The sequence below is a fragment of the Mesoplodon mirus genome (assembly GCF_964341445.2).
Source record: "Mesoplodon mirus genome assembly, chromosome: 19".
In the NCBI taxonomy this organism is placed as follows: domain Eukaryota; kingdom Metazoa; phylum Chordata; class Mammalia; order Artiodactyla; family Ziphiidae; genus Mesoplodon; species Mesoplodon mirus.
Genome location: NC_138995.1, coordinates 18,562,631 through 18,590,617, shown reverse-complemented (window position 1 = coordinate 18,590,617; position 27,987 = coordinate 18,562,631). Strand labels below are relative to the sequence as shown.

At 57.2% G+C, this 27,987-nt stretch overlaps 1 protein-coding gene and 1 long non-coding RNA gene across 3 annotated transcripts in view; one reads left to right on the top strand and one right to left on the bottom strand.

The window, feature by feature from the left end:
* Positions 1-165: 165 nt before the first annotated feature.
* SMPD3 (sphingomyelin phosphodiesterase 3) lies at positions 166-27,902 on the bottom strand. The gene is made up of 8 exons (XM_082607689.1): positions 27,615-27,902; positions 11,515-13,036; positions 6,480-6,555; positions 6,208-6,363; positions 5,115-5,204; positions 4,793-4,856; positions 2,765-2,927; positions 166-2,512 (listed from the first exon to the last, which is right to left on the bottom strand). Exons 2-8 carry the CDS (start codon positions 12,823-12,825, stop codon positions 2,411-2,413), a joined length of 1,962 nt encoding a protein of 653 aa, XP_082463815.1. The 5' UTR covers positions 12,826-13,036; positions 27,615-27,902; the 3' UTR covers positions 166-2,410.
* Positions 27,673-27,987, top strand: part of LOC309795395 — a 28,490-nt gene continuing 28,175 nt past the window's right edge. For both annotated transcript variants that reach the window (XR_014292250.1, XR_014292251.1), the window contains exon 1: positions 27,673-27,762. This is a non-coding gene — a long non-coding RNA (uncharacterized lncRNA). The remainder of the gene's footprint in view (positions 27,763-27,987) is intronic.

The following is a 27,987-nucleotide window of genomic DNA, read 5'->3' as shown; positions in this document are numbered from 1 at the left end:
TATTTCTTTTCTTTCTTTTTTAAAAATCGAAATGGAAAAGTCTGGCTTGTACATAGCCCCGGGGGTGCACAGGCTTGATGAAACTCGTGGCTGGGCGATGGCGGCCTCAGTGCTGAGGCCCTGCCAGAGGGCGGTGCAAGGGGAGGGGGGAGCCAGGCCAGCTCTGCTCTGGACACTAGGCAGGCTGGGCAGAGGCGACCTTGTTAGGACAGGAAATGACTGAGGCACAGGGAGGTATGACTTGCCTAAGGCCGGCCTGTGAGTAGGGAGAGAAGCATGGCCCCCTGTGCCTTGGCTCCCCCCGCAGCTGCCCTGGGAGGCAGGCGGCCCCTCTGAAGGATGAAAGCTGTGCTGGAGTCGCTCTGCTTCAGGAGCGCTGGCCCTGCTTCCGCTGCTGTCCTGGGCAAACATGACCTGCAGCCTAGGGGCCTCGGCTCAGGCCCAGACATCTAGGCATCACATCTGCCCCATTGAGCTCCACCTGTGAGCAGATTCCTGACTGCTCCTGGGATTGGAGACCTCTGACCCAGTGAAGCCTAGCCAGGGCCCCGAGAGCCACAGCCTTGGAGGAGGGGTACAGCAGAGAGCCCAAGGAGGACTACACCCTAGACGGTGAGCAGCCCCTCCTGGCTTGACTTGGGGGGTGGGACTGGGGGCCTGGCCAGGGAAGTGCTCCAAGCAGTGAGACCCTCAGCTCAGCTGCTGCCCCAGCCAGGGGCATTCAGACCAACCAGTGCCACTGTGAGTGTGGCTCTCAGGAGTGTCTGACTCCAGCGCCTCTGGCCTTGGCCCCCTCTGGGTCCCTCTTGCAGCTCAGTGGGTGACAAGGCACAGCGTCAGCTTATTGGCACCAGGAGGCTCCTGGCAGCATGGTCCTGGTGTGTCCCCAGCCTTGTTGGGCAGAACTGGCCTCAAGTCAGGCGGGCACATTGGTTGGGGCGCTGTGAGGAGGGGAGACCATTGGGAGATGTCAGTAACAGCTCCCAGAGTCGAAGGGGCCTTGCACCTGGAAGCAGACAAAACCCTCCCAGCGTGACTCGGGGGCGTCCCCAGGTGAGTTTAAAAAGGCAGGTGGGCAGAGGCAGTGCTGCCGTGGGATGAGGAGCTGTGGGCTTCACCTGCAGGCTCTGCCATGCTGTGTGCATGTGCCCGGGGCTGGCCCTGGTCACATGGTGGTAGAGTGGATGCCAGCCAGTACCACTCCCTGCCTGGGGCGAGCAGTGGCCATTGGCCTTGCCACCCCCAGCCTGCACGCTGGTGAGGGGACAGGCTGCTCTGTGCCTTGGCTTCCAGCCCCTTTGTCCAGGGCCCCCGGATCGGGTCGCTGTTGAGTATTGGCCTGGGAGGACAGAGCCGCAGCCCCACCCAGAGGCAGGTGGACGGTTCCTGAGCTCAGCCAGCACGTGGATGGTGGGGACAGTCCCCAGGAAAAGATTGGTCCCAAACCAGAAGGGTGTCTGGAGGGGAGACAGGATCAGGCAGAAAGAGGATGTGTTGGTTTTGACAGAAGAGAAGCTACAAATCTACCATTTTCAAAACCAGAAGTCCCCCTCCCCCCATATGCCGTGAGTTGCCCTTTTTCCTGTAAAAAAGTGATGCTCTTTCCTTGGATTCCTGTCTATGGCTCCATTGCCCAGAATGGAGTCTCCAAGGGAGGCTCCAGGCTCTGCTGTGCCTGTCTCAGGAAGAGCAGCGTTCTCCCTCGTGGCTTGCAGACCCTTTAAAGTGAAGGGTTGGTTTTGTTCTTAACTTTTTTCATTTTCTTTTTAAAATGTAATCGCCCTTGAATGCAAGACCCTGGGGAAGAGCCCGGGCTCGCTGGTAACTGGACACAGCCCTCACGGTCCCTGCTCATGAGCTGTCCAGGCTGGAGGTGGCGAGCCGGCGGCCGTGTGTCCAGGAATGCTTCTTTGGCTGGTTCTGATTGTGTTTGGAGTTTGGCCTTGGGTGAGGCCCGAGTGAGGGGTCTGTGGCTACAGCGTGGCACGTGGCATGCAGGCAGCGTGCATGCGAGGGTGTAGGCATGCGAGACAACATGGCAGCAGACAAAAATAATGAACCCTGGACGAAGCTTGAGAAGAGATACAAAGAGTACAGAAACCCGGTTCTCATACTAACCCACGGGTTACAAACTAGGTTGTGCTGTAGATTTGTAGAAAATAACGATTTGAAAGAATGGCACTGGTTGGGCAGCCAGGACTCCAAGGCCGGCCTGACTCCTGTCCATGGCGAGTGCCCAGAGGTGCTGGGCAGCGCTGGTTCCAGCTCACCCAGGACTGGCTGCAGCTCTCCCAGGCCCCTGCCCTCCTCCCCCAGCACGGGTGGTGCTCGCTGGAGGGGACATGGCCAGGGAGGGACTGCGGCTCAGAGGGCTGGCGGAGGCCCTGCTGCTCGTGATGACTTGGCCCATTTATGCCTCCTCCTCCCCCGCAGACACCATCAGTCGCATGGCCACCGGAAGATGGTCTGTCAGGCCCGACAGCTGGGTGATGAAACTGAATTCTTCTACCTCCTGGGCGGGGGGAGGAGAAACATCCCAGTTAAACCCAAAGGACATCTTGTAAAGGAGAGGCCTGGCCCAGACCTTCCTGAAGGCAGAGGGGTGGGGGGATCCGTGGGCCCCAAAGGCCTCCTGGATGGGCATGTCCCATTTCCAGAGGAGAGCTCAGTGCTGCCAAGGGGTGCAGGGCTAGGGTCCCCTATCTACAGACACGGCCTGGCTGCCCTGCCCTGCCCTGCCCAGCCCAGCCCAGCCCAGACTCACGGCCTTCCAGTCTGGGCACAGCCCCTCCTCCCCGTGCAGCATGTAGTCAATGCGCCTGCCGTTGCCCTTCAGCAGCTCTTTGCGTCCCTTCTGGCCTCCCCCGGGGCTCTTGCTGGTGGGGAAGGCGAGGTACTCGCGACGACCTTCCTCGCTCTCCAGGACCCTGCTCACACAGAAGGCACAGGAAGGCAAGGTGAGCCCCGCCCCCGCTGCGGTCCAGGTCCTGAGTGTGGAGCCACGTTCTGCCCGCAAGTCAGACCAAACCCCTGCATTTAAGCTCTGTCTTCCCTGGGAGCCCCCAAAAGGGACTGGGATGGACAGAGACCGCGCCCGACCCTGAGTTCCTGACCGACCTGGGCCACTCCAGAATCTGCCTGGGAGTGTCCCGTGTCCACCGTGGGCTGGCAGCACTCGCTTTCCCTTTCTGAACTAGAACGTTGGCACCACCCAGAGCCTGTGACCAAGTTGGGGACAGAACTGCCCAGCCCCTCTCCAGGATGGTTTCTGCCTTGAGCTAAGAGTGTCCTGTTTTGGGGAACTTGATCTTTGCAGTGAGCCTCGGGGACCCTCCTCTTCTGGAAGTCCCCAGGCCTCCCATGACTCTTGTTTCAGGTCAGCAGGGGGCCAGGGCAGCCAGGAGGCAACCAGACCCCATCCCAGGACTGGACTGCTGTGTTGGTCTGTCCCTGAGTGACTGTGCCGTCAAACCTCTGAGCCTCCACTGTCCCCTCTAACACAAGAATGATGACTGTGGCCCCAGAACACTTTGGGGACCAGGTGTGTCAAGAAAGGAACAAGGTAGGATGCGGCTGTCGCCCCATTTCTCAGTGGAAGGAAACTGATAGGGATGCGTATGTGTTGGTCAAGGATCTACAGGGAGGGCAGGGTGCTCAGGTGGAATGTTACGCCCTGAGTCCGGGTCTTCTGACTCCTTGACTGCCATCTGCTTCCTGCCAGGTTTCCTCCAGAGCCTGAAAATCAGTGGGAAGGAGCCTTCAAGGAACACCCCATCTCAGAGGGCAGATGCAGGCCAATGTTGGGAGTGAGAGGTGCAGCCACTGAGAGACACTACACAGGCCTGCCTGCCCGGCTAACGCCTGGACAAATGGACAGGGCACCTGGACAGGCACAGCCAGCAAACATGGATTTCTGCAGGGTCTTTATCAGCCTTGAGATAAATAACACTAATGACATGCAGAACATCGTTATATCTCAGAAATGTAATCCATTACTGTCCTTTGCCTTTGATAATTAATTCCAGCATCAATGATCTAAGAGTTACTGATAGTCATTTTTAAATCATCATCTCATAAAAAGATAATTTTCTCGGCATAGGATGATGTTTCAAATTTAGTCTATAATTAATTGGCTCAAATTAGCTGCAAGGAGCCATTGCCGTGGCTCTGTGCAGTCTCAGGCTGTGAATTATAAATTGGCTCTGCTGCTGGCCTCTCAACTGTGTCCTTTTTGGAAGTCTCGGGTTCAAGAATGCAGTTTGGCTGGGATGGAACTGTCTCTACTTTGAAAAGGACTGCCTTGTCTTATCTCTGTTCGTGTTTTTATTTGCCTAATGGGTGGCTACCAGCTGCCGGGCTCCTGCAGCAGATGCCATCCCCAAGGCTCCTCGGCAGGGGTCTCTGCAGCGCTTGGCCTCGCCCTGGGAGATTCTGGTCCTTTTTCCTGTGCCCAAGGCAGGCTGGGGCTCAGGGCAGGCCAAGCTCTGGTAGAGTGGACCCAGACTCTGGGTGCTGGTGTAGGAAACACCACCTCGAGGCCCCAGGCCTACTCGGAGGCTTCTTCTTGGTAAGGATACCCCTGGAGCGTGAGGTCCAACACAGCCTCCGCCCACCCCCAGCTTGCATCCCTGAGGCTCTCACAGGCGTCGTCCCGTGGGGCTGTGCGCTCTTGTCTGCCCACAGAGCCCATCTCTCCACACCTGTTTCTGGGTTGGTGCTCATCCCAGACCTGAGAGCTGCTTGGATCTGCCTACCCTGCCTGACCGCGGCAGCATGGGTGCTGGGTGCTTACTTTTGCAGATTGTCAGGGGTGCACACTTCCTCGTCGTAGAGACCGTCCTTGTCCAATAGGGTACCTGGGGACAAGGAGGTGAGAGGGGTCACTGCAGGCAGGGCCCAGCCAGCCTCAAGGAGGGCTGCCTCCCTGGGGCAGGAAGGGTAGGCCAGGGCTTCTGTGGGCTGGGCAGCTGAGTGCCCCCCCTCCCCCCAGCAGTGGGGTCTTGGGGGCAGGTCTCTCCGGGAAGCCCATGGGGTATCAGGGCTCGGCAGTGCCCCTCCCCTGCCCCAGTCCCCCTCCCCTCCCACCCCAGAGCCCGTGCCCAGCCCCAGCTCACCGATTGCCCACGGCTTCTCCTCCCCAGGCCCCAGGCGGCAGGGGTCCTTGTAACGTGTAAACAGGGAGTGCTGCTGCTCCAGCTTGTCATCTGTGCAGGGAGGGAGGGAGTGCTGAGGAGCTCCGGATGTCTGGCCTGTCCTGGAGGGCCACCTGCCCCTGGTTCCGGTCTGACCAGAGTCACCAGGTCCCTGTCCCTCAGGTAACTGCCTCTGGGTGGGGTCTGTGTCCCCAGACAGATGGATCTGTGGTTCATCTGTCACTGGGTTTCTGCGTCCTTGAGAATGCCCCCTCTAACAGCCGTCAGAATTGTGCCTGGTGGGACTTTCCTGGTGGTCCAGTGGTTAAGACTCCACGCTCCCAATGCAGGGGGCCCAGGTTCAATCCCGGATCAGGGAACTAGATCCTGCATGCCACAACTAAAAGCGCCCACATGCCACAGCTAAAAAAAAGATGCTGCATGCGGCAACGAAGATCCCACGTGCCGCAACTAAGACCCGGCACAGCTAAATAAATAAATGTTTAAAAAAAAAAAAAAGAGGGCTTCCGTGGTGGCGCAGTGGTTGAGAGTCCGCCTGCCGATGCAGGGGACACGGGTTCGTGCCCCAGTCCGGGAAGATCCCACATGCCGCGGAGCGGCTGGGCCCGTGAGCCATGGCCGCTGAGCCTGCGCGTCCGGAGCCTGCGCTCCGCAATGGGAGAGGCTACAACAGTGAGAGGCCCGCATACCGAAAAAAAAAAAAAAAAAAAGAATTGTGCCTGGTGCAAAGTAAGAGCTGAATACAGACTTGGTGAGTATCATTAGCTAACCCCATTAGTCTGGGTTGCAGAGGCTCCCAGCCTTCCCTGCCAGAGGTTCATCTGTGGGGCATCTCTTTGTCTCCAGCAAGGTGGCCTCTGAGCTATTTAGGGAGAGCAAGGCTTCTTATTCTAGGATTTCTCGGGGGCAGAGAAATCATAGTCTTGCTAAATGTCCCACCCCCATGCTCTGGAGGAGCAGGAAGTTACTTGAGCTGCCTAACCCCAGTCTTTCCAGCTGTGACTGGAACCCACGCCTCCCTGAGTGGCCGACCCTGATGGTGAGCACGCCTCACCAGAGGAGCAGTTGTCGAAGTTAAAATCTCCGCAGATGACGTCAAACGCCACCAGCTCCTCGGGGTTGGCTGCGCTGGACGAGGAGGTAGATTTTCGGAAATCAGCCAGCCAGTCCTGAAGCATGTTCAGCTGCTCACACCTGATGTCACTGTCCTCTGTGCGGCAGAACCACAGAGAGATGATGAAGCTGCTGCCAGGCCCCAGCCGGGCCAATCCCAACCCTCTGAGGGGACATTCCCCACCCGCTGAAGCTCGGGGCCCTGGACCCTACCTGGCAGGGCGTGCAGGTGTGTGCAGGAGATGTACCCGACAATTCTTTGGTCGTGAGGTGTATTTCCTACCTGCACCTGTAGGGGAGGAAGCGAGGTGTTGGTGAGGAGGCCTAGGAGTTATCACTGCTCTGAGCACAAGGGGACACTGGCGACTCCTGCCCCCAGCCAGGTCAAACTCAGAAGCCCAGCTCTGTCGACTCCTGGCTAGACTGCGGCCCCAGGAAGAACAGCACATGTCCTGCTTCTAGGAGCTTCTGCTCCAGTGTGGGAGGCAGATGCATGGAGAAGTACCAGCCTGTGGCATGGTGAGTGCCACTGACAATTCAGGTACAGTTTCACAGGAGAGAGATGCAGAAATTGCTCCCTACACCCCTGCTGTCTCCTGGTGACCAGAAGGTCCACATGGATGACCCTCAAGTGCCAGCCCCTTGGTTCTTTGTCGACTCCTGCCTGGTGGCTCTTTCCTCCTCCCCTTGGTCACACCCTGGACCTGATCATGGCTTGGAGCCCATTCCTGTGAAGTCTGAATCAGGCTCCCCTCTGGGACGTGGTGCAGCCACAGAGCCCACCACCCTCCTCCACTGTGAGAGGCCTTGGACCTTGCCTTCGGCTCTGTCTTCCCAGTCTTTGCCTCTCTGGCTTCATGAGCAGTCATTTTAACTGCTTTTTGATTGTGGTCCCCTGTTAGTCCCCAGATCCGGGATGACAGCTGTGGCCAGTGTCTCCATGGCACCTATGTCATGGCTGGCCCCCGGCACCCCATGGCCTCCATCCTGAGCCCAGTCCTCCTTCCTCCACAGGGGCTTCTTCACGCTCTACTCTCCCCAACCTCGGTCTTCGCCTCTTGCTCACCTCCTTCACTGGAGACAGCGTCCCTGGCAGGTGGAGTGGGGCCGAGGGCTCCTCCCTGACTCCCTGCCCAATTGCAGGTCACCCTGGCAGACTGTTTCCACGGGTTGGCGTAATGAAAACGAGCATCTCAGCTGTACAGCACAGACAACTCAGCCCCCAGTGATGAGCCTGGTTCAAGCCTGAGCCCTTGTTGGGCTGTGGCCGGGGAGGGGAGGGTTGGCCACCCAGCCTGCGGGTTCTCAGGCCCTCTGCTGGAGGCTATGACAGGAGAGTCCCTCCTGGCGTTCTCCCCAGACTATTCTTGGGTGCCCTTCCCAGAGGCCTCTGGTTGAATCCACATCCTCTTCCTCTCTGGGCTTTCCTCCCACCTGAGCCTCAGCTGTCTTCCCCATATTTCACTAATCTGTTCCAGACTGGGTTTCGTATGATGATGAGACCCTGGACCTCGGGAAGTCTCCAGGGAGGGTGACTGTGGAGGCCAGTTCTTGGCTGAGGTGCATGCAGCAGTAGCGCGGGTGCCCCGCGCTCTGCCCGTCCTCCAGCTAACAGTGCCCTGGACTCATCACAGGCCCTCTGCTCTGAGAGCCTTGGGAGGCTTCCATCCTTCTTTCTGCTGCTGAAGTCAGGTTGGTATTATTCTCCATGAGGTCTTTCTTGTCATCAAACACCCTTAACTTTCTACAGCTCTTCATCCCCTTTCCCAGCCTGGATAGATGCACATCTTTCCTTTTCCACTGCCCAGGCAGATGAATGTCTGGTTACTTGATAATGGGCCTGGATTTGGGGCTGTTTATAAGCTGATATGTTCACCATTCACTTCTTGCCCATATTCCAGGCCCAGACCTTGGCCCACCCCTGGAATCCCTTGGAAATTACATACCATTGGTTCCCCCTGTTGCAAAAACACAACACAGCTTTAAAACCACAGTGCCCCCAGAGGCCACACGATGGTGCTGTCTGCATCCTCAGGCCAGGAGTCTGTTCCCTCCTCTATAATAATATTCACGCTGTGAGCACCATGCCTAGCGCTTCATGGATGCTGCTTTACTAGAGCCTTACAACAACTATGAGGATTATACTAAAATTACACCATCAGTGGCCGGGGTCATGAGGCTCCGGTGGCTGAGGCCGGTTCAAATCTGATGCTCAAATCTGATGTTCTTGCCCCATGCCCAGTTCCTCCCCCTGCTCTGCACTGCTTTCCGAGCTCCTGGTGACTGAGCCACGCTTTTCAGCAGCTGCCCATTTGAGGCTTTTAGTGTATAAGCCCCTCACTCGCTCAGCACTTCATGTCACCTGCCTGTGCTGAATCCTGGGTGGGGACGGAGACAAGTGCAGGGATGCACCACTCGGCCCTGCTGCTGAGGAGGACCCGCCCGGAGGGAAGACACGCAGAATGAGGTATGTCAGCCCCCCGCCCTCTTCCTTCCATCAGTCCTGTGAGCTCACCAAGATCCACTTTATTATGTGCTGGGACTTAACTGATTCCCGGCTTGAGTCCTCGGGAGCCTCAGAGGCTTGTGTTTCTCTTGCAAAAAACAATCACTCTGAGAGGTTGTGCCTTTAGTCCTGGTGGACAAAGACTGTCAATAGAGCAGGGCCCAGAATCAGGCTCTCTCACCCCTGAGGCAGAAGCCAGTCCATTCCCTCCCTCCTTTCTCCGGGCGTCTCAGTAGCAGGAAAGCACACTTTCCTAGAGGATGAGAAGCTCTGCAGAGTAAATGGGTAGGCAGGGCTGGACGGGGAGCCCCGGGTGAAGGCAGCAGCCAGGCTAGCACATTTCCAGCCCCTGGGCCCTTCTGGGGCTGGCCTGGCTCCTGAAACCTCTCTTATTTCACTCTTCCACGTAGAGAAAGGCACACTCGCACCAACAGAGACGAGCTGGGTCTGCTGTGCCGGGCACAATGGCTCTGCTCTCGAGTTCTGTCTGACGGGAGAGGCGGGCAGCAAGACATCTGGGGCCAGGGCTGAGGAACCCCCGAGGGAAGGCTGGCTTGTGCTGGACGCCGCTGAGGAGAGCTCCACTGAGGTGGGGCAGCCAAGACAAGGGGGATTGGCACAGGGAGGCCCCTTAGGGTGTGGCTGGGGCAGAGCCCAGGGAGGTTGGAGGGGCCCAGGGGAAGGCTGACTTCTCCCTGAGGCAGCAGGGAGAGGGTGAAAGGAGTCGGACTTGGGACATGTGGAGGACGGGTTAGAAGGGGGAGGACAGCCCAGAACATCCGGGTGGAGGCAGAGGAATGGTGGCCTGGGCAGTGATCTTGCAGCTGGAGATATGGGGTGGACCCAGAGGTATCTGGAAAGTGAAAGTGGGAGCCCGGGTGGATTGACTGGGCTCGGGAAGAGAGCCCTCAGCAAGTGCGGAAATGGAGGCTGTGGAGCCACTTCCCCGGGCAGGTGCCTGGGGCCAGCTGGCCATGGTAACAGCTTGGAAATGAAGAGGGCTGGCCAAGTGGGGTCACCTGCTCTGGGGGCTGCCAACGCCCAGCTCAGGCTGAGAGCTGGACAGAATGCATCAGGCCTGGTGCTGCCATATCTGCCAAGGTGGGGAGAGAAGTTGCAAACTGAGTTTCATGTGAAATTGCTTGTTTTTTAAATGTTGGCCAACACAAATTTTTTAATGGTGTGGACCAAATTAAACATATCTGAGGACTAGTTTTAGATCCAGGAGGTAGAGGGCTCTTCAGCATTTAAAGGATGGGCAGGCGACAAGGAGCCTGGAAGGAACGGCCGGAGAGGTAGGGGGTGGGAGGGAAGCCCGCGTCGGAGGGGCTGTCCCAAGGAGACTTGTGACCCTGGTGGGCGTGATAGTTGGGGTGCCAGGCTGAGGAAAGAGAGGAGGAGGGGGCGTGTGGGCTGGGGGAAGGCTTGAAGGGGCCCTGGCCTTTGAGCGGTCTGTAGTAGGGCAGGTGGGAGGGAGAGGGTGCGTTCCCTCCCACCCACAAACTGACATGTCCCCTCCTTCCCCAGAAGGTCACTCTGGCTGCTGCGACAGAACACTGACAAACCGTATGCCAAAATGGGGAGGTTGGTCTCCTGTAAGAGGAGTGCCTTCAATTTCAGCATCTCAGGAGAGCCAGGGACCACAGATCTGCACCGGCTGAGCCACACAAGAGGCCTGAGCGATGGGAGGGGAGTTCTGGGCGTTGGGGTGTGGCCCTGGCTCCGGCAGGCTCCGTGTGGACCATCCGCCAGGCCCTCACTCCTGGCAGGAGCCTGACTGACCGGTGGCACTTCCCTGGACAGGCCGAGCACGGTCAGAGCTGAGGCCTGGGCACGAGCGCCTCACCACGCTGGCCCTCCACAGTAGCCGCACCAGCCCCCTCCGTTCACGGAACCCCTTCTAGGAGAACTGAGAAGTCTTGAGGGGAATACAGAGAAGACCTGCACCCGAAACAGCTGCTGCCTCTGGGGGCGGAAAGCCCTGTTCTGTAGCAGCTGGCCAAACGGTGCTTCGGAAAACTCTGGAAGCACCAAGAGCAGCTTTTGGATGGGGAGCAGAGAGTCAACACACTGAGCGTGTCAGGCTCAGAAGATAAATGCGTAATGACCAAATTACCATGGTCTAAAAACTCCCCCAATTGCATCCAAATTAGCAGAAATAATTATGATTCACTTTAATTAGTGACTGTGGAAGTGAAGCCTCGGGCTGGCGGGCAGAGGGCCTGGTGTGGCAGCTGCGTGACAGCCAGGAGGGAGAGGGCGTGACAGCCAGGAGGGAGAGGGCGTGCTGGCCAGTGAGGCTGGTGGCCTGAGGCAGCGGGTGTGCTAACGGCCAGGGCCTGAGAGGCCTGCCTGCAAGCCTACAGCCATTTGTCTGCAATGATTCAGAGAAGGGGCTCCCTGCCTCCACCGCCTACCACCTTCACCACCAGTACCGTGGGAACCTCCCAGGCCTCGCTGCTCCCGTGCCGCTCTCCACCTTGTGAGTAGGCTCTACGTTGCCCTGGCTTTACAGATGGGGAAATGGTGGCTCAGAGATCTGAGGAACTTGCCTGAGATCACCCAGCCTGGAGCCTTGGCTCCTGTCCCTGCATTCTTATTTCCCTTGTTCTTGAGCTGGGGGCCCCCCGGTTCCGCTCCATGAAAGGCCTTGTCTGCCCCCTGCCCTCCAAGAGAGCGAGGACCCCGGCTGCAGCCTGCCTCCCGCCGTGGCTCTGGGCCCTGCTGGCTGAGGCCTCCTACCTTGAGATACAGAGCTCCCTTCGAGGCCAGGCTGTCGGAGGACCGCCCGTTGGGGTAACAGTGATAGGCCACGTCCATGATGGGGTAGCGGCTGGCAAAGAAGAGGCCGCTGTTGAGACACTTGAAGCTGCAGCAGCCGTGGCAGCCATAGACCCCGACGTCATAGAGGATGTACTCGAAGTAGCCGTGCAGCTGGTCTTTCAACTTGGTGGCCGCCCGCTTGTCAAACACCTCCTGCAGGCACAGGAAGTCCAGGTTGGCAGGAAAGAAGGCTGAGACCTCGTGGTCAAAGGCCTCGTCCGGGTGGCGCCTCCTGCGCACGGCTGCCTTCTTCGCCACCGAGGCCTTGTACGGGAGCTTGCTATTGGTGCCTGGCTCCCCACCGCCGCCGTCAGCCCCGGCCCGTGCCTTCACCAGGGACTCCCTGGAGGCCGAGGGGCTGCCCAGGCTCCCCGAGTCCCCATCCCGATGACTCTGGTTGGGTGTCTGGCCCCGTGGGCCCCCACCAGCCCCGTTCTTGGCCTGGCCACCAGCGGGGGGGTCGACGGCTTCGGGGGGCCGGCCCCCCTCGTCGCCACCAATGCGCACGATGCAGGCGTCCTCAAGGCTGCCGCCGTCGGCTGGGTCCCCGGAGGCCAGGCCGTTGGCGGCCTCTTCGCTAGGGTGACGCCCACCGTACTCCACAGAGGCCGTTCTCTTAATGCTCCCAGGGACGGCCCGGGCCACGCCATCACTGCCCTGCGGTGACACCAGGCTGCTGAAGCTGGCCGCGCTGATGGAGGTGTTGGTGGGTGAGTCGATGTAGATTTTGATCTGGGGCCTACTGGCCCCGTTGCGGATTCTCTGGCCGATTTCTTTGGCCCGGGCTTGGGTGTTGAAAACGTTGTTGAGCCTAGCCAGTGAGTCCGGGAGGAGGCAGAGGTTGGCAGTGGCAAAGCAGAAGCTTTTGCCAGGACCCGTACCCTTCCATTCACTGAGCAGGGCTGCCCCGCCGGCTGGGCCCTTGTCCTCCAGCCGGGAGTAGACGTAGGGCCGGCGGGCCGACTGCAGGGTGGACCAGAGGAGGAACCCAAGGAGCGCAAAGGGCAGTGAAGCGACGAGGAGGGCCAGGTAGACGGGCGTGAAGAGCACGGTGCAGAGCAGCTGGAGGTAGCACGGGTCATCCGCCCGCTGGCGCTTCTCGTAGGTGGTGGGTATGAAGGAGGCCAGGAGCCGGTCCGCCAGCCAGTAGCATGGGAAGATAAGGGCCCAGGACACGGCGTGCAGGGCGGACAGACAGCTGTTGGGAAAGGGGGTCGTGTACAAAACCATTGCAGCTCACTGGGCGCCGTGGCCAGCCCTACTACATGATGTCCCTGGCAGTGCAGGCACTTTCCTGGGCAGGGCGGGCGAGTGGGGGGCAGCCAGAGGAGGGTCACCTGCTGGTGAGACACGACTGTGGATGGTCAGCGGCACATGTCGGCCAGCCAGTCATGGTTCCCCTCAGTGGGCCATGCTGGGCCACCAAAGCCTGCTGGAGAACCTGGAAGACAGAAAGTGAGGGGGCTTTTATTCATCTTTAGAGGGGCAGGTCAGATGTTGGGGCTGTTGCCCTGTTCACCCCGTTCCTGCCTCCTCTGACATGAGCAGGACTGTTCTGAGGACCAGGCCGGAGCTGGCAGGCTCACATGGGGCGTTTGGGACCAGGAGCGGGCCTGGCACGCTGCATTTGCCCATGTGTTTGGCTCTCTTCGAGGAAACTGCCTGGTGACCTGACTGCCTCTAGCTGACCTTTTTTTTTTTGGGCTGTGCTGTGTGGCTTGCGGGATCTTAGTTCCCTGACCAGGGATCGAACCTGGGCCCCCGGCATTGGAAGCTCAGAGTCCTAACCACTGGACCGCTAGAGAATTCCCTAGCTGACCACTTTGACCTTGTAAGCTAGTTGCTTGGAAACTGGCCCAGGATTTGAGGAGCACAGTTTGTGGGCATGCAGGACATGGCGGGTCCTAGAGGATGCCTGGGCCTGACACTGGCCTGGACAGCCTGAAGCCCGTCAGGAGCCAGGGGTGTGTTTAGAACAGGAGATGGGTGAGCCTGAGAGGAGCCGCAGACACAGCCGCCTGTCACTGAGTGCCGAAAAGGGGCCAGAGGGTCCTGGGGCAGAGGGCAGTGTGGCTGGCGGGGCCCCGGAGGGGAGAGTCCCTCCACAACCAGGCTCTCACTGTGCCCCAGCCTGCAGCATCAGACCGTCTCTGCCGTCCCACTCCTGCTGACCCCAGCAGAAATATCCGCCTGACGAGGACCCAGGCACTGTGTGGGCCTTCCCAAGTTCTAGAATGATCAGAGTTACCCAGTTACAGGGGACCCTGAAGGTCCCTGTGACCTTTGAAGAAGCTCCCTGGAGCTTTGAGGGTCTGGCCCAAGCTTCTCCCCTAAGCACCCCCGCCACACAGCCCCAGGGCCCAGCTGAGGCTCACGGCTGCCAGAATGAGTCCACCCCGGGTCCCCACCCCAGCCCATGCAGGAGCTGCCATGGGTCTCAGAGCAGGCCCAGGGCCCCACCCGGGAGAGGCCGCAGGTGCATTCATTGTACTGAATGTAGAAACAATAAAGACAAGGGTCTGGACTATTTACCCAGCCTCCAGGGACCAAGGGTGATCATTCTGTGGTGCAGCTGGTATAAACATAACGCAGAGTTTTTACGACCAGATCAGCTGGGGGACTCATTTCCTGTTGATGTCTCACGGGCCCAGCCCTGCTTCTGCCATGGCACCTTGGGGGTCTGCGTCCACAGGGCCATCTGTCCTGGCCCCACACCCTCTCTTCCTCCTGCCTTCCTGGTCACCTCAGCCTGGACCTGGGTGCCATCTGGACTCTGCCTTCCCTCAGTCCCCACATCCCATCAGTCCCTCCTGCCCACCCAAGCCCCCGTGGAGCCCCTGTGCTGGTTCAGGACTGCATCACATGTCACCCACTTTCCCGGCCTCTTCCCCATCAGGCCATCCTCCACACGATGGCTGGAGAGACTCTGTCTAATCTGATCACATCACAGACGCCTCAGCCCCACTGAGGCCTTGCTCAGCACTTATTGGGCATTGCCTCTCCCCAGCCAGGCCCACCCATGTCTGTAGCCCCAGCCCTCTTTGTGTTCACCTCCCAGTCTCCGGATGTCGTTTCCTGTCCACGCCTTGCTATTTTCTCTGCCCCTCGTCTAGCTCACCCTTCTGCTAAGACTCAGCTTAGAAATCACCTCAGACAGGCCCTTTTGTCCCCCTTGCCAGGTGGCTTAGGTACCTTCTCTGGGGGCTCCCGTCCCCCTTGGGCATGGCCTGATCTCTGCAATTCTAGATCATAAACGCTCATGGGGTGAGGCTACCTCCTTGCAGAACTGGGGGCTTCCTGGAAGAAGGAGCTGCACTGAGAGCGCCGGGGTTCCCCGGGCTGCACCAGCAGCGGGATCTCAGGAAATGGGTGAGTGAACGTTGGTCGATCTGCCTCACGGTGTAAGGAGGGGGAGTTTCAGTCACCCAGTCGCACTCCTGCGGCCACCATCTGATGTCGGGGTGTGGTGCTCAACCTGGAACAGAGCTTAATGTCGGAAGTTGAACTTAAGCCGGTGGCTGTGTCTGGTTCTGGAGAATGTGTTTCACAAAGATTTTACTTTCTTCAGAGGAAATCACTTTGAAGCAAACACTGGAAGTTTACGTTTCGAAGCAGGTGTGTCTACTCAGACCAAGCCATCTGACCAGGAGCCCCTAACTCAGGTGTGAGCAATGAGGCTCACTGGTGGTGAGGCCAGAGAGCCGGCCCCAGTATCCTCCCTGCCACATGCTGTCCTGGAGCCTCAGACTCAGCCAGTGGCCTTCATCACCTCCCCCATACCCACCCCAAATCCTGGCCTCTGAGGGCCAGACCCTGGGTCAGGGGTGTCCTAATCCTGATGGCCTTGGTTCTGTGATCGGCTCTTTCAAGGGCCCTGTGAACTCAGGCCGGGCTGGTGGGCTGGGGCCCCAAGACCAATTTCATAATGACAGTGGCTGAAATTGGAGGACTTGCTGCAAGTGTGCTGACCCTCTGTACCATGATCTCCTCTAACCTCACGGCAGAGCTGTGTCACCTCTGTGGCTTAGGGCTCGCAGCTCAGGCTTGGAAGGGCTGGTGGCTACCCAAGGAGGCCACACCAGCCATCTGACATACTCACTTGTTCTTTCTTTAAATCCCAGCAGTTTCATTTGAGTTTAACCTGGAGTTGGGGTGACAGCCCCCTCGCACTCCCACGTAGCCTGATGGGTTTGCCTTCCCCTCTCCCACGGCACACCGAGTGTACACCTACAGGAGCCGGCTGGCTTCAGGCTGGCTGCGGCGAGAGCTGCAAGAGAGGACGCAGCCGCCTGAACCATCTGGGCCCCCAGGAAGAGCCTGCAGGTCCTGTCCCTGTGGGGTGGGGTGTCTGGAGCTGCCCCAGCTGCCAGGAGCACCCGCGGTTGGTACCAAGGTGCTCGGGGTTGGGGTCCAGGCCAGACACCTGGGGAGCCCTGGATGTCTCCCCAGTGTCACAGAATAGACCCCCTCCCACGTCTCCCTCCCCTTTCCTCTTCTCTGTAGTCTGAGGTCGTCATCAGCCCAGCCCAGCCAACACCATCTTCCCCTGCCCCACCCGGCACCGTTCCCCTGTGCTCAGTCTCAGGCCACAGGCCCCAGACCCACAGTCTGCACCGCGGTCCGGAGGAGCTTCCGAAACAATCTGATTAGACTCTTTCTCCCTTTGGTGGTCTCATTGTCTCGGGTGACGAAGTCCAGTCTCCCAATCTCTGTCTAGGGTCCTCTGTGCTCCTGCCCTCACTGGCCTCTTTCCCCACCCAGCCTCCACCTGGGCTCCTCCGCCACCTCTGATGCCCACTGCTGTCTGACCTCCAGGCCCCTGCCCCTGCTGGGCTCTCTGCCTGAGACTCCTTTCCTTCCTTGTCTCCTATCAGCTCCTCCTTAACTCTTCAGGGCCCAGCTGATATGCCGCCTCCTGGAGGGGTGGGATGGGGGGGCAGGAAGGGTCTTCTTTGACCCACCCAGGGCTCCCTGTGACCCCCAAACCCTCTCCATGCTGTGCTGTCATCCTGGCAGGAACTGGAGTGGTTTAACATCTGGATCCCACAAACGGAACTCCATCAGGACTGCCTGGCTGAGCTCAGGGCGGGCCTGAGGAAGGGATGGGCCCTGCTGTGTCCAGGCTGAGAGGCTGGGAAGGTGGAGCGGGTGGGGCTGTCTTCCCCACAAGGAGCACTGTCACACTGTGGTAGGAGTCAGGCGTGGCCGAGCCCTGGCTGTGATGACAGCTCTGGAGAAAGGATTTGGGAGGAGAGGAGAGGGTCTGTTCTATTCACGCCTTGCTGCCCTCCAAGCAGAACTGGCCTGTGTTCCGTGGGGTGACCATAGCTCCGTTATGGGTCAGAGGTAAATGCAGCCTCGCTTCATAAAAGACTTCCTGAGATAAATTCTTAAACCTTCGGTTCTGTGTGGCTCTTCCCCAGCACTGGCTGATCAGGGTTGGGATCTGCTGGGACAGGGCTATTGGTTGGTGGTGAGTGTCCCTCTTCAGCTGCCCTGGGTCCTCCTCACTTCTGCTGTGGCCCCAGAAACCCTTTTCAGCAAGTTCCCTCCCCAGCCCTGCCTGCAGTGGTAGGTGTGACTTTTCTGCCTCCCCTGGTCTGGTCATAGGAATGTTTTTTGTCCCCACTCAGGCATCGATGGATTTGAGGGGGCTGGCAGCCCAGAGGGCCTATGGGCAGCGGTGGCCACCACAGCAGCTCTCCAAGATGTGGTAGATCCGAGCACCTCGGTCCTTCCTGCCTGCCATCCTGGCCCTTCACGACTCTCCTAGGTCCACCTGCCTCTCCTTCCACGGTGTCCTGGACGTAAGGAGCCTGAGGTGCTGCCCACCTGCCCTGCTGCCGCGTGCAGTCCCTGCATCCACGCACAGAAGCTGTTGACACAGTTGACACAGAAGGGATTGCCACCAATGGAGCTGGTTTCTAAAGCTCTGTGGTTAATTATTTTGTCTCAGTGAATTGAAAGGAGGGTAAACAAACAACACATTAATTAGTCTGATCTACACTTTCTCCACAAAAGACAAGAGCAAAGTTAAACACTGGAGGCTGGCAGCTTCTCAGAAAACCCGAGAGTCCTCGGAGGGCTGGCAGGGCAGGATGTGGTGCACAGGCGCCCAGCCTGCGCCCCCAGTTCCGGCCCTTTCTCTCGCCTGGCCATGCCCGGGTTCTGTCTCCCAGGGAGGAACACCTCCCTCTCCTCCCCGCCGCAGTTCTCTGCTTCCGTGTCCTGGGCTTGGCACCTTTGCCAAGCAAAGTCCACCATGGGCATTTCTGGTGGGGCTGACAGGTCCCTCAAAGGCCCTGTGCGCTGAGCTGTTGCCAGTCAACCCTGCAGGAAGGATTGCTCTTTCAGGTTCCTATTTTAAAGCCGACCATCACCCTCAGGCTTAGCCCTATTGTGAATCCTGGTGTGTGGCTTCTAGGGTTGCTTGGGATGACCTCTGCCCCAATACCATCGTTTCCAGAACTGGCCTGGAGGCCTGGAGTCCCAGACACCTTCAGGTCCTGGGCTCAGGAGTGGGGGTCTACACAGTGCCCAAGAGAGGGCTCCCAGGACTCAAACGCTCTGTTCTAGAAGCAGAGACCACAGCCTCACTCCCTCACCCCCGGCTGCATTGCTCAATGCTCAGCATGGGCTCAAAGGTCAGGCTGACCTGAATGAAATCCTGGCACTGGAGTCAGGCTCACGGAGCCTCTGTCTCATCATGGGAGTAACAATACCTGCCTCCCAGGACTATCATGAGGATTAAAGGGGGCCAGGCTGCTAACGTGGCTGGCCCTGTTTCCTTCCCTACCTCCTCCGCTCCTTGCAGGGCCTCCCTGACCACCCCTCCCCTGAGGCTGGCCCCTGTGTGCCCAGTTTGTTCTCCCCGACCTGTAAACTCAGTGGAGTTTGCAGACAGGACCAGCTGGTTCTGTGTTCTGTTCTGGGGCAGCCCGAGCCTGCCTGCTGTATTTCTAGGCCCCGGACTGACCTTCAGAGCCCTCAGTTCCTCAGAGATGCCGCCACACTTTAGGTCGGAGCCGCCGGCCTTCACTAACTTGTTCCTCCCCCTGCAGCGAGGACTGGACTGGGTCTGATTGCGACAAGGAGACCGGCCTGTGGAGCCAGGATGGACGGAGGAGCAGAGAGCTCCACAGTTTGCAGATGGGAGAGGACGAGGCGGCTGGTCAGGTCCTGGACAGCACCCAGGAGGTCACAGGCCCAGCCACTCCCAGACAGGCAAGGCCTGGGCCATTGAGAGCAAGCAGCTCACACCGCAGTTGCTTCTGCAGGTTACTGATGACCTGTGGTGACCCGTCAACACGGAGACCCCTGCTTGCCAACCTGTGACCTGCGGCCACCACAGCATAAGTGGGGACTCGGACTGATCAAAATCACTGTCCCCAGAGCTCCGGGGCTGGGGAGGGCATCCTCAGGAACAGGGCCTGGCCAGGCCTGGTCCTGTTTGAGTGAAGATGGCAGGGTAGAGAGATGGGTCCCCAACAGCCCTCGTGGGCGAGCTGCAATGGACAGGATCTCTGCTACTGGATGCCAAATAACACTGGCGCTGAGACGCCATCCCACTTCCATCTCCCTTTCCTTTGAAGTGGACCTGGCATGTGTGCTGGTTCCCAAGATGAGCTGCACAGAGGCCCAAAGGGTCCTAGGGGTGCTGACTTTGAATTTAAATTTCTCCTGCAGCATGAAAGTGAGTAAGCCAGACCAGTTCTACTGGCGAAGGCAAGCCCTGTCCCCTCTGAGGAAGCCCACACCATCTTTTGGGATCTCTAAGCCTTACTTTGGGAACTTCTGGGAATCTGGGTCAGGTGTTGCCCCATGTTGGGCTAGGATGGGCCCTGGCCCTCCCTCACACCACTTGCATCTGGTCCTCATGCCTGCTGAGCCCTCTCATCCCGGCAACAGGGCTGGGAGTCCTGGAGCAGAGGGACCTCCTCTCATCGTCCTTGTTTCCAAAGGCTCATGTCTAGCAGGAGCTGGGCCAAGCCCCAGGTTTCCGCAGGAAAGGCGGAGAGGATTGTTCCAATCCAATGACCAGAATGTGCTCTCATCGCCGGCAGCACTGAGATCAGTGCCGGCCCATTTCTGCCTGGATGCCTGCTGGGGAGGGGTTGGCATGGCAACATGAGCTCTGAGCTGCTGAAACTTGGAGTCAGCTCGTAGCTGGGAGGACAGAAAGAACATCGGAAGAGGATGCTTTCCCGGGCGACGCAGGTGAGACAAATCCAGGCTAATCCCTGAAAACCACATCCCAGAAGCAGAACCGGGGTCCAGGGTCTGGTGTGAACACATGTGCTGTAGCAACGACTCCCACCAACACAGCTGTACCAGGTAAATGTCTATTCACCCTTCCATGTCCAAAGCACCTGCCTCCCCTTCCTTGAAGCCCTCCCCAGCCTCCCTACCCCTCCCATCTCTCCCTCCCTTGCATATCCCCAACTGTCCCTCTAATCGGGTACCTGCCGGTTTGCACATCAGGCCCCCCACCAGCCTGGGAGCTCCCAGTGGAGTCTCAAGCACCAACACAGGCCCGAATCCTAGCCTGCTCCAGCGCTATGGATGTGGCAGACCTACTTTGCTGCCCCACACAATGCAAGGGGAGGGCCGTGAACCACACCAGGCCAGTTGGCACCCCAGCAGCCTCTTGACCCCACTGAATGGTCACACGACCCTAGCTCTTCCTGGACCCCTCAGGAAAGAGGCTGCATTTTCTCTGAGATGGAATTACTAAGAGCCTAAAGCTTCTGGAGCCTTCCTGGAGAGTGAATCCAATTCAGAGGAAAACAGACCTTAGGGCTGGAAGGAAAGAGGCCAAGTCCTGGTGACATCTTTGAGCTCCAGTTTCCCCGTGCCTGAGGCCAACGCAAGCCCCAGAGTTTCTAACTAACGAGTTGGCAAAATACCTTTTCCTTCGCTCTAGACACTTTGAGCTGGGTTTCTGTCACTTGCCCCCAAAAGGATCCTGACTAATATATACCTGCTACTTGATTTTTCCAAAACTTAATTCTTATCAGTTCCCTTCCTGTGCAGACGTCCTTTGGTACCCCCTGGCTTGCCTACTGGGCAAAGGGGGTCTCCCTCCTGAGTCCTCGAAGGCCTGGTGAGACCTGGTGCCTGTGGTTTGTGCCCCATGAGCATCCCTTAGGAGACAGCAGTGCAGACATTATAAGCACAAACTCTGGTGTCAGAAGTGCAGGTTCAGGTCCTGCTTCTGATATTGGACAAGGTGCTTAACTGCCTCTCTGAGCTATAGTTTCCTCATCTGTTAAGCACACATAGTAACAATATCTCAGGGTAGTTAGAGATGATGGATGAGCAGCACTTAGCATGGTGCCTGACACACCTCTAATACAGTCAGCCCTCTGAATCCACGGTTCCTCACTCCGCCGTATCCATGGATGCGGATCCCGCAGATGCGGAGGGCTGACTCTAAAGGACTTGAGCATCTCTGGGTTTTGGTATCTGTGGGAGGTCCTGGAGCCAATCCCCTGTGGATCCTGAAGGACGACTGTAATATTATTTTATTACCACCACTACTACTCTTAATTTCTCTGTTGCAGAGGCCCTCAAGATACAGCTGGAGCCTTTGCAGTTTCCTCCTCGTGTGCTTGGTGGCTCGACAAAAAGCGTGCCCTGCTATCCCAAATGAGGGGCAAGGATGGTGCAGGGGATGCCGGGCCTCCATTTCCAGACAGGACTGTCTATTGTGGGCTGCTTGTGCAAGCCCAAGTCACAGGCCTCTGCAGAAGCCAGATGCAGGCAGTGGGGCCATAAAATTTTCAAAACGTAATTTTCCATGGGAGCTATTAATGTGTCATGTGATTTCTGGGAATAGGAACAGGCTGCAAGCAGCTCTGTGGCACTCCTTCAATCAGTCAGCTTCGGCATTTCCATGTCAGAACTCAGAAAGCCCAGATAAAGCCAATTCCTGCGTGACCGGAAAGCAAATCTTAAGCCAAGTTGAAGTTATGTGTGCTGGGGTGCCCCAACCAACCTAGTGTTCAGAGTTGCAAGACCTCTGGGTTCAGGACCTTGTGTAGCAGGGATGTGGGCCAGTTGCCTAGGAGTATGGGCTCCATAATGGGGTGGGGCTGGGTTCGAAGATCTGGCCACCCTACCCTCTATGGTCTGCCATTCCAGAATCATCTGTTGGTGACTGAAATGGGGACTGTTAAGGAGAACGCTGGATGGTGGCTGCTACCTAAATCCACACCTGAGCCATCCTGAGCGGCATCTTCTCTCATTCCCATGTACCCTTGTATTAGGTTCAGGAACCTGCCTGCAGCCAGATCTGTCTGCCTAGAGTCTGCTGAGGGCTGAAGCCCATAGGGCGCCTGCCAGTCCTGCCCTCACGGCAGCTGAACCCAGGGTGGGGAGGTGCTGGGGGGTGAGGGCTTCCTTCATGATGAATATCAGGTCTGAGATCGCCCTGTTCACAGGGTCTGCTCCACTTGGCATTGACAGGGCGGCTCCAGGGCAGGACTGGAGCAGGCAGTTGTTGACTACTGGAGAAGTCACGTGCCAACAGCTGAGCATCTAGGCGGGCCTGGGCCTCCTACTTCAAGAGCTCTGAGCCTGCCCAGGTGCTGAGGTTTGTGTCTGAGCCTCGCCTTGCAAGTGGCGAGAAGCCGGGCATCCTGGAACTCCCTAGCAGGTCACGTCACCTGCCTCAGGTGAGCTCTGTTTTGTCTGCTGTGTGACCAGCTGAGTGCCAGCCCCCAACAAATTCCCTGCTGGCCAGCGCCACTCAGGAGAGTCCTTCCTCAGGGACGGACACTAGGAGGAATCTCGCTTCTCTCAGGCTCCGCTGTTGAGGCTTTTGTCCCAGCAAAGTCCCTGCTTCCCTGACATGAGAGCTGATGTTAATGGTCCCTAAGCCGAACAAGGCTTGGAACATACTTCACTTAAGAAGAAATGACAACATACTTTCTGTGGGAGTAGAACTTTAAATACAAGTCCACACAAATGGCAGGATTTATGCAGACTCAGTGTTCAGCTGTGTTTCAAGTACAGCCTTTCCTCCTGGAATGGATTGGCTGGCAGAGCAGTGTGTAGGCATTTCAAGGCACCAGAGAACACAGATGAAGACAACAAACCTCCCTAAAACGGAATAGACTTGCTAAAATTCTTCTGAAAGGAATCATTTCACATTCAGCCTGAAGTTTTCTATGCAAAGAACATTTAACAAACTGAGTCCTAGAGGAGAATTTATGCAAAGATTAAAAAGCAAATCAGTGCGAATGAGTAAATAAAATGAGGCATCAGCATCTCACCAACCTTCCCGGTAGCTCTGGGCAGCTGGGCCCAAGGGCTGCATTTCTTTTTTTTTTTTTTTTTTTAGTTTCTGCTTTATAACAAAGTGAATCAGTCATACATACAGGGCTGCATTTCTGAACCGAGACTGGATCTCACTCACCACTGAGGGCTGAGGTCCTTGTCCTGGGCCCTTTCAGAGATCTTGGACACCAGGCCACTGCTATCCTCAGGTCCTGCCTCTGCACACAGTACCACAGGAGCCCTTGGCTCTGAGAGAACCAGCCAGAAGACCTCCTGAGAGAGGATGGCCCAGCTCAGGCAGAACCATGGACTGCTTGCTTGGGGAGGCCTCCGACCTGACTGCAGGGCTGTCCTGGGCCTGCTCCAGAAGGTATAACTGGGAGGGGATTGGGGGCTGCTGTCTGCTACCCTGGGGAGTGGGACTTAGAGCTACATTTGCATAAGAATGTGAATTAGTCATTTGTCCATAGCAAAGACCAGTGGGGAAGACATCATGGGGATCTATAGCCCCCCAAGTTCCCTCTAATTGCTGTCACCAGACCTGCTTCCAAGGGTCTTCTGAGGCTCTGGGCTCCAGTTCACCCCTGCCTCTCTGGTAGTGGTGCCCTGTCTATACCTGCTCTTAGCTGTTGAATCCTACACTTCTGAAAAGGGAGACAAGAACTCTTGGATGGAGACCACATGTCCCCAGATTGCTGGTGTAGACATGCTAGTGTAGACAGTGACGTGTCTCCATTCAGGAGTGACTAACTTAAAAAGATAAGCATGCTTTGCCTTTGTGAAGATCCGGGTTAGACTTTTCTTCCCTTTTTGCCCACATCTGCCTGCAAGCCTAGGACAGGCCTCTTACCTCACTTCCTCTGGCCCCTAGAGCAGTGCGGGCCTACTTTCTAGGCATGAGGCAAGATTGTACCTCCTGGTCCCCTTGCAGTTGGGTGGTATCGTGTGAGTAGCTCTGACCCACAAGCTGTGAGTGAAAGTGATGTGTGTCACTGCTGGGCCAGAGTACTTCACAGCAGGTATATGCGGTTGGTCCCAGGGGCCAAGCAGGGCCTGCAGGGAATGGGAGGAGGGAGCTTCGAGATGAAGCCAACAGCCTGGGGTGTCAGAGCCCAGAGGCCAGGCGTGATCAGACGCTGCCAGGTCGTGCTGGCTGACTGGTGCCTGCCAGGGCTGGTGAGGGGCAGAGGCAGAGGCAGGGGCAGGGCAGCAGCTGTCAAGCTGGGAGGCTGGGGGAGCTCGGCATCCATTCCCTATGAGTCAGATGCTGCTCGGGGTGTTTCACAGCAAGGGCCCAAGAATTTCTGGGGGCAGAGCCTTGCTTTCTAGGGGTGTATATTAGAGTGTGTGGGGGTCCTCCTAGAGGGTATGGAGACAGGAAAGTGGTGGGTGGTGGGTGAAGCAAGCAGTGAGCAAGGAAGGGAGGTAAGATGGGGTGGCAGAGAGAGCTGAGAGTAGGCACGAGGAAGGCAGTGTCACTCAGGAGTCCTGCCTGCCAGCCTGTGCCCTTGATGGCCACAGTGACCGCCAGATCCCAGATTACAGGCCGGGAGAAGACACCGGGGGAGGAGCAGCTGTGGAAAATGGGCTTGAGAAGAGGCTCCAATGCATGCACTTCCAGTTTACCCCTAGTTGGTTCTGTTTAACTTAAGTGCTTAGAATGTCCAGTTAGCATCCCTCCCATGCCACGCAGACCTCAGAGTAGTGAGAGCCTGGCGTGTGCTGGCTGCACTCTGGAAGGACTGAGTGACCCCCTGGCTGTGACCCTCTGGCTGGCTGCGGGTCTGGGCAGCCACCCAGCTTGACACTACCTGCACCACCCCCACTGCTAGACAGAAGGTGGACAGGGTATCTCACCGGGCTCTCTGGTAGAGACTTGGAAAGAACATTGCCAGAACAGAGGTCAGCACCAATGCGAAAACAGTCTATGCAGTTTCAACCAGATTTGCTTTAAGAAACAGGTCCAACAGGAGGCCTAAGCGGCTTGATCCTCATCTCTCCCTCAGCTCTCTTCCCCCTGGTCCTGGGCCACCATCTTTCTTGTTCCCTTCCTGCCCTTGGGACTGCTCTTTCTCTGAGCCCTTTGTTGTCCCCTCCTCCCTGGCCCACCCCTTAGGAGCTGGACCTTCCCCTGCCTCCTCTCTCTTCTCTTGGTTGATCTCTCATGGGTCACCTGTTCCCAGGTGATAGCCAGCCCAGGTGTCTCTCCTGACCTCTGACCCCATGAATTTAATTGACAGCTCTCTATCTTCCCCTAAAAGTTGATCATGTTGTCTCCCTCTACTTCCCCAACACCAGCTCTGTCTCCTGAGTGGTCCTAGGCCCCTGGACCTCCTCTATACCCCGCTCCTCTCACCAGCCCACGGTTCTGCCTCCCTAACCCCTTGCATCCATTCCCACGGCTATGCCCAGTTCAGGCCTCACCCTCTCCCACCTAGACGCTGTGACAGCCATCACCTGGTCCCCCTGCAGCTGGCCTCCCTCCTCTGATCCACATGGCAGCTGGTGGTATCTTTCTAAACTACACATTGGGCCACATTGCTCCCCTGCTAAATTCAGTAGCCCTTGCTGACCCCAGGAAGATGCACCTGGCAGGGAAGGACAGGAAAGGGGGTGGCGAGGCCCAGCAGCCTGATTGCTCTGGGTCCCCGCCTACTTCTGAAGTCCCGGGGACCCTGACCTGCGCAATTTCCCCCGAAGCCCTTCTAGCCCTCCATGCCTTTGCTGAGGCGGTTTCCTGCAGCCATCATCTGTGTGAAGGGATGAGGCCTCAGCAGAGGCGCTCAGGGTTTGGAAGTCACAGTGATGGTCTCTTCACCCAACCCCAGCCAGTCCCCTCCTCTGTGGCCCCAGGGATAACTAGAGACCTTTGGCCCGGCTCAACTGAGCCGGTAGTTTCTTGACATTGGTAGTTTCCATGCATTTATTGCATGTTTGCAGCCTGCACACCAGAAAGGTAACCAGCCTCCCATACTTTCAGATCTACCACACTAGACACAGAACTGAGAGAGAGAAGGCTTGAGCAATGTTGGCAAATTCCATACCTCAAAACAAAGGGAGGGAGGGCCTTATGTGTGTGGCCCTATAGGGTGTCTGCAGGACCAGGGACCCTGCCCACATGGTGACACCAGCAGCTTTGGAGCTCATCCACCCACTTTGACTTCCAGTCCTGGGGAACTCAAGTTCTTTTTTCCCCTTGCAGGCACTCAGTATTTTATCCCATCACCTGTGTGTTGGGCACAGAGTAGGCAGATAATAGGAACCCCTGATGACTGATTGACAAGCGACAGCCCTGCCCCCTGCAGACCTGGAGTCCAGCCAGGGTGGCTTCAGCAATCCAGCTCATCTGGGGCCACTTGTGGCCCGCTCAGGACCTCAAACTCATTTCCTCCCTCCCTTCCACACACGCTCCCTGTGAGGAGGGACTACGAGCCAGTCCATGGCAGAGACATGAGGGAGACTAGAAATGAGCCTCAGAAAAGCACAACTAACGGATCCACTTCTTGGGACACCTGAGCCGTTGTTGCACAGAACGTATCTCATAGACTGTGCTCTTGACACTGATGGTGCAGCTACACCGTACAGTCACCCCAAGCAGATATTGTTGGCTCCATTTACAGATGGGAAAACTGAGACTCAGAAAAGTAAATGACAGTCCCTGAGAAGTGTAGCCTGGTCACCAGACCCCAATTTCCCTTTCCTCTCTGCATTTCTCACCAAAGTTTAATACACATGATCTGCAAAATAATGCAAATGAGTGCTGTCCAGCACCAGGCCCCGCTGCCTTCAGGACAAATTCCCCACACTATCCCCCTTGTCTTGCTTGTTCTTCCCCCTCAGTTCCCACAAGATCCTCACCCTGTCTTTCCAGTCTCTGAAGCTTACATTTGTCACCCACCCCCACTGAGCCCTTAGTGAAGACCCTAATAATTTTCCTCCCTCCCTGTGGACTGCTCTGGTCTCATCCAGCTCCTCTTTTGTTTTTCCATCTAGTCACCATCACCTTGGACCCCCAAATCTCCCTACTCCCAGCTTGGTGACCTCCCCAGAAATCGTGAAAACATCTAATTTGCCAATATTTGGGAGGAAGCAGGTTCTTTTAATGGTCTTGCTGTCCTGGCTCCTGGACTGAAGTTCCCAGCTGTCAGGGGGTCAGAAAATGTGTTTCTGGTTTCCACTTGTATTGTAGTAGTTTGAATTATTTCTCTGGGATGGATTCGAGACTAGAATTACGAGGTAAACTTTAAAGCTTCTGATACATATTGCCAAACTGCTTTTCTCCAAGGTTGTTTGAGAGTGCCTGTTTCCCAGCATCCTTTCCGTGAAATGCACTGGGTTTTAGCATTAAAAATTTTTTTAATAGTTTAATGGGTAATGATATCTGAGTACAATTTCTAGGATATTTAAATTGTATTCCTTCATTATTGTGAGGTGCTGCCTCAATCCTTTTCCTCCTTATTGAAGGAGTTCGAATTTTCTCCATAGATTTGGGTGTGTCAGACATACCCACTCTGCAGGCATTGAACCACATCAGGGTCGGTTCAGAATGGGACCAAACTGCTTGCCCCGGATTGCTTATCCCAGAGCTGTGTTTTCAAACTTTTTATCCAAGCAGCAGAACCTTTTCTCAAACAATCTCACACAGCACCTCTTTATATAAAACATTAATAAGTAGCCTATGAGGGGAGGCCTGAAGCGCCACCTCCCGTCCCCCTTCCCCTTCCAGAAGCTCCTCTCACCTGAGGAGGGGCCGCGGAGACCTTCTTGTCCTTCTGGCTGAAGAGGGAGCACTCCCTGCGTGAACTCAAGGACCTGAAAGTAGGTGAGCGGTTCACAGAGGTGTCCGGACCTCCACAGTCACCGAGCAGCGCAGTACAAGTGAGCCAGGTACACAGACCGAGGGGCCGCACCTGCGCCGGAGGCACCGCCACACCCTCCACATCGCCAAGGAGAGGGTGTGGGCCCCGCTGTCCCCACGAAGTTCAGCCAGAGGGGGTGGGAGCTGAGGTTTGTGGGACAGACCTAGACAGGCCCGGGGGATAGGAGGGTTGACAGGGGTGGAGGACTCCGTGGGTGGGAGGCACGAGGCTTCCACGTGGACGGCTGGACCCT

Excerpts from the sequence above, each read along its gene's own strand:
- SMPD3 (XM_082607689.1), bottom strand. The coding sequence starts at position 12,825 with ATGGTTTTGTACACGACCCCCTTTCCCAACAGCTGTCTGTCCGCCCTG. Across the intron at positions 2,928-4,792 it reads ACCCCTGACAATCTGCAAAA|GGTCCTGGAGAGCGAGGAAG; the intron begins GTAAGCACCCAG and ends CTGTGTGAGCAG. Across the intron at positions 2,513-2,764 it reads TGTGCCCAGACTGGAAGGCC|GAGGTAGAAGAATTCAGTTT; the intron begins GTGAGTCTGGGC and ends CCCCCCGCCCAG.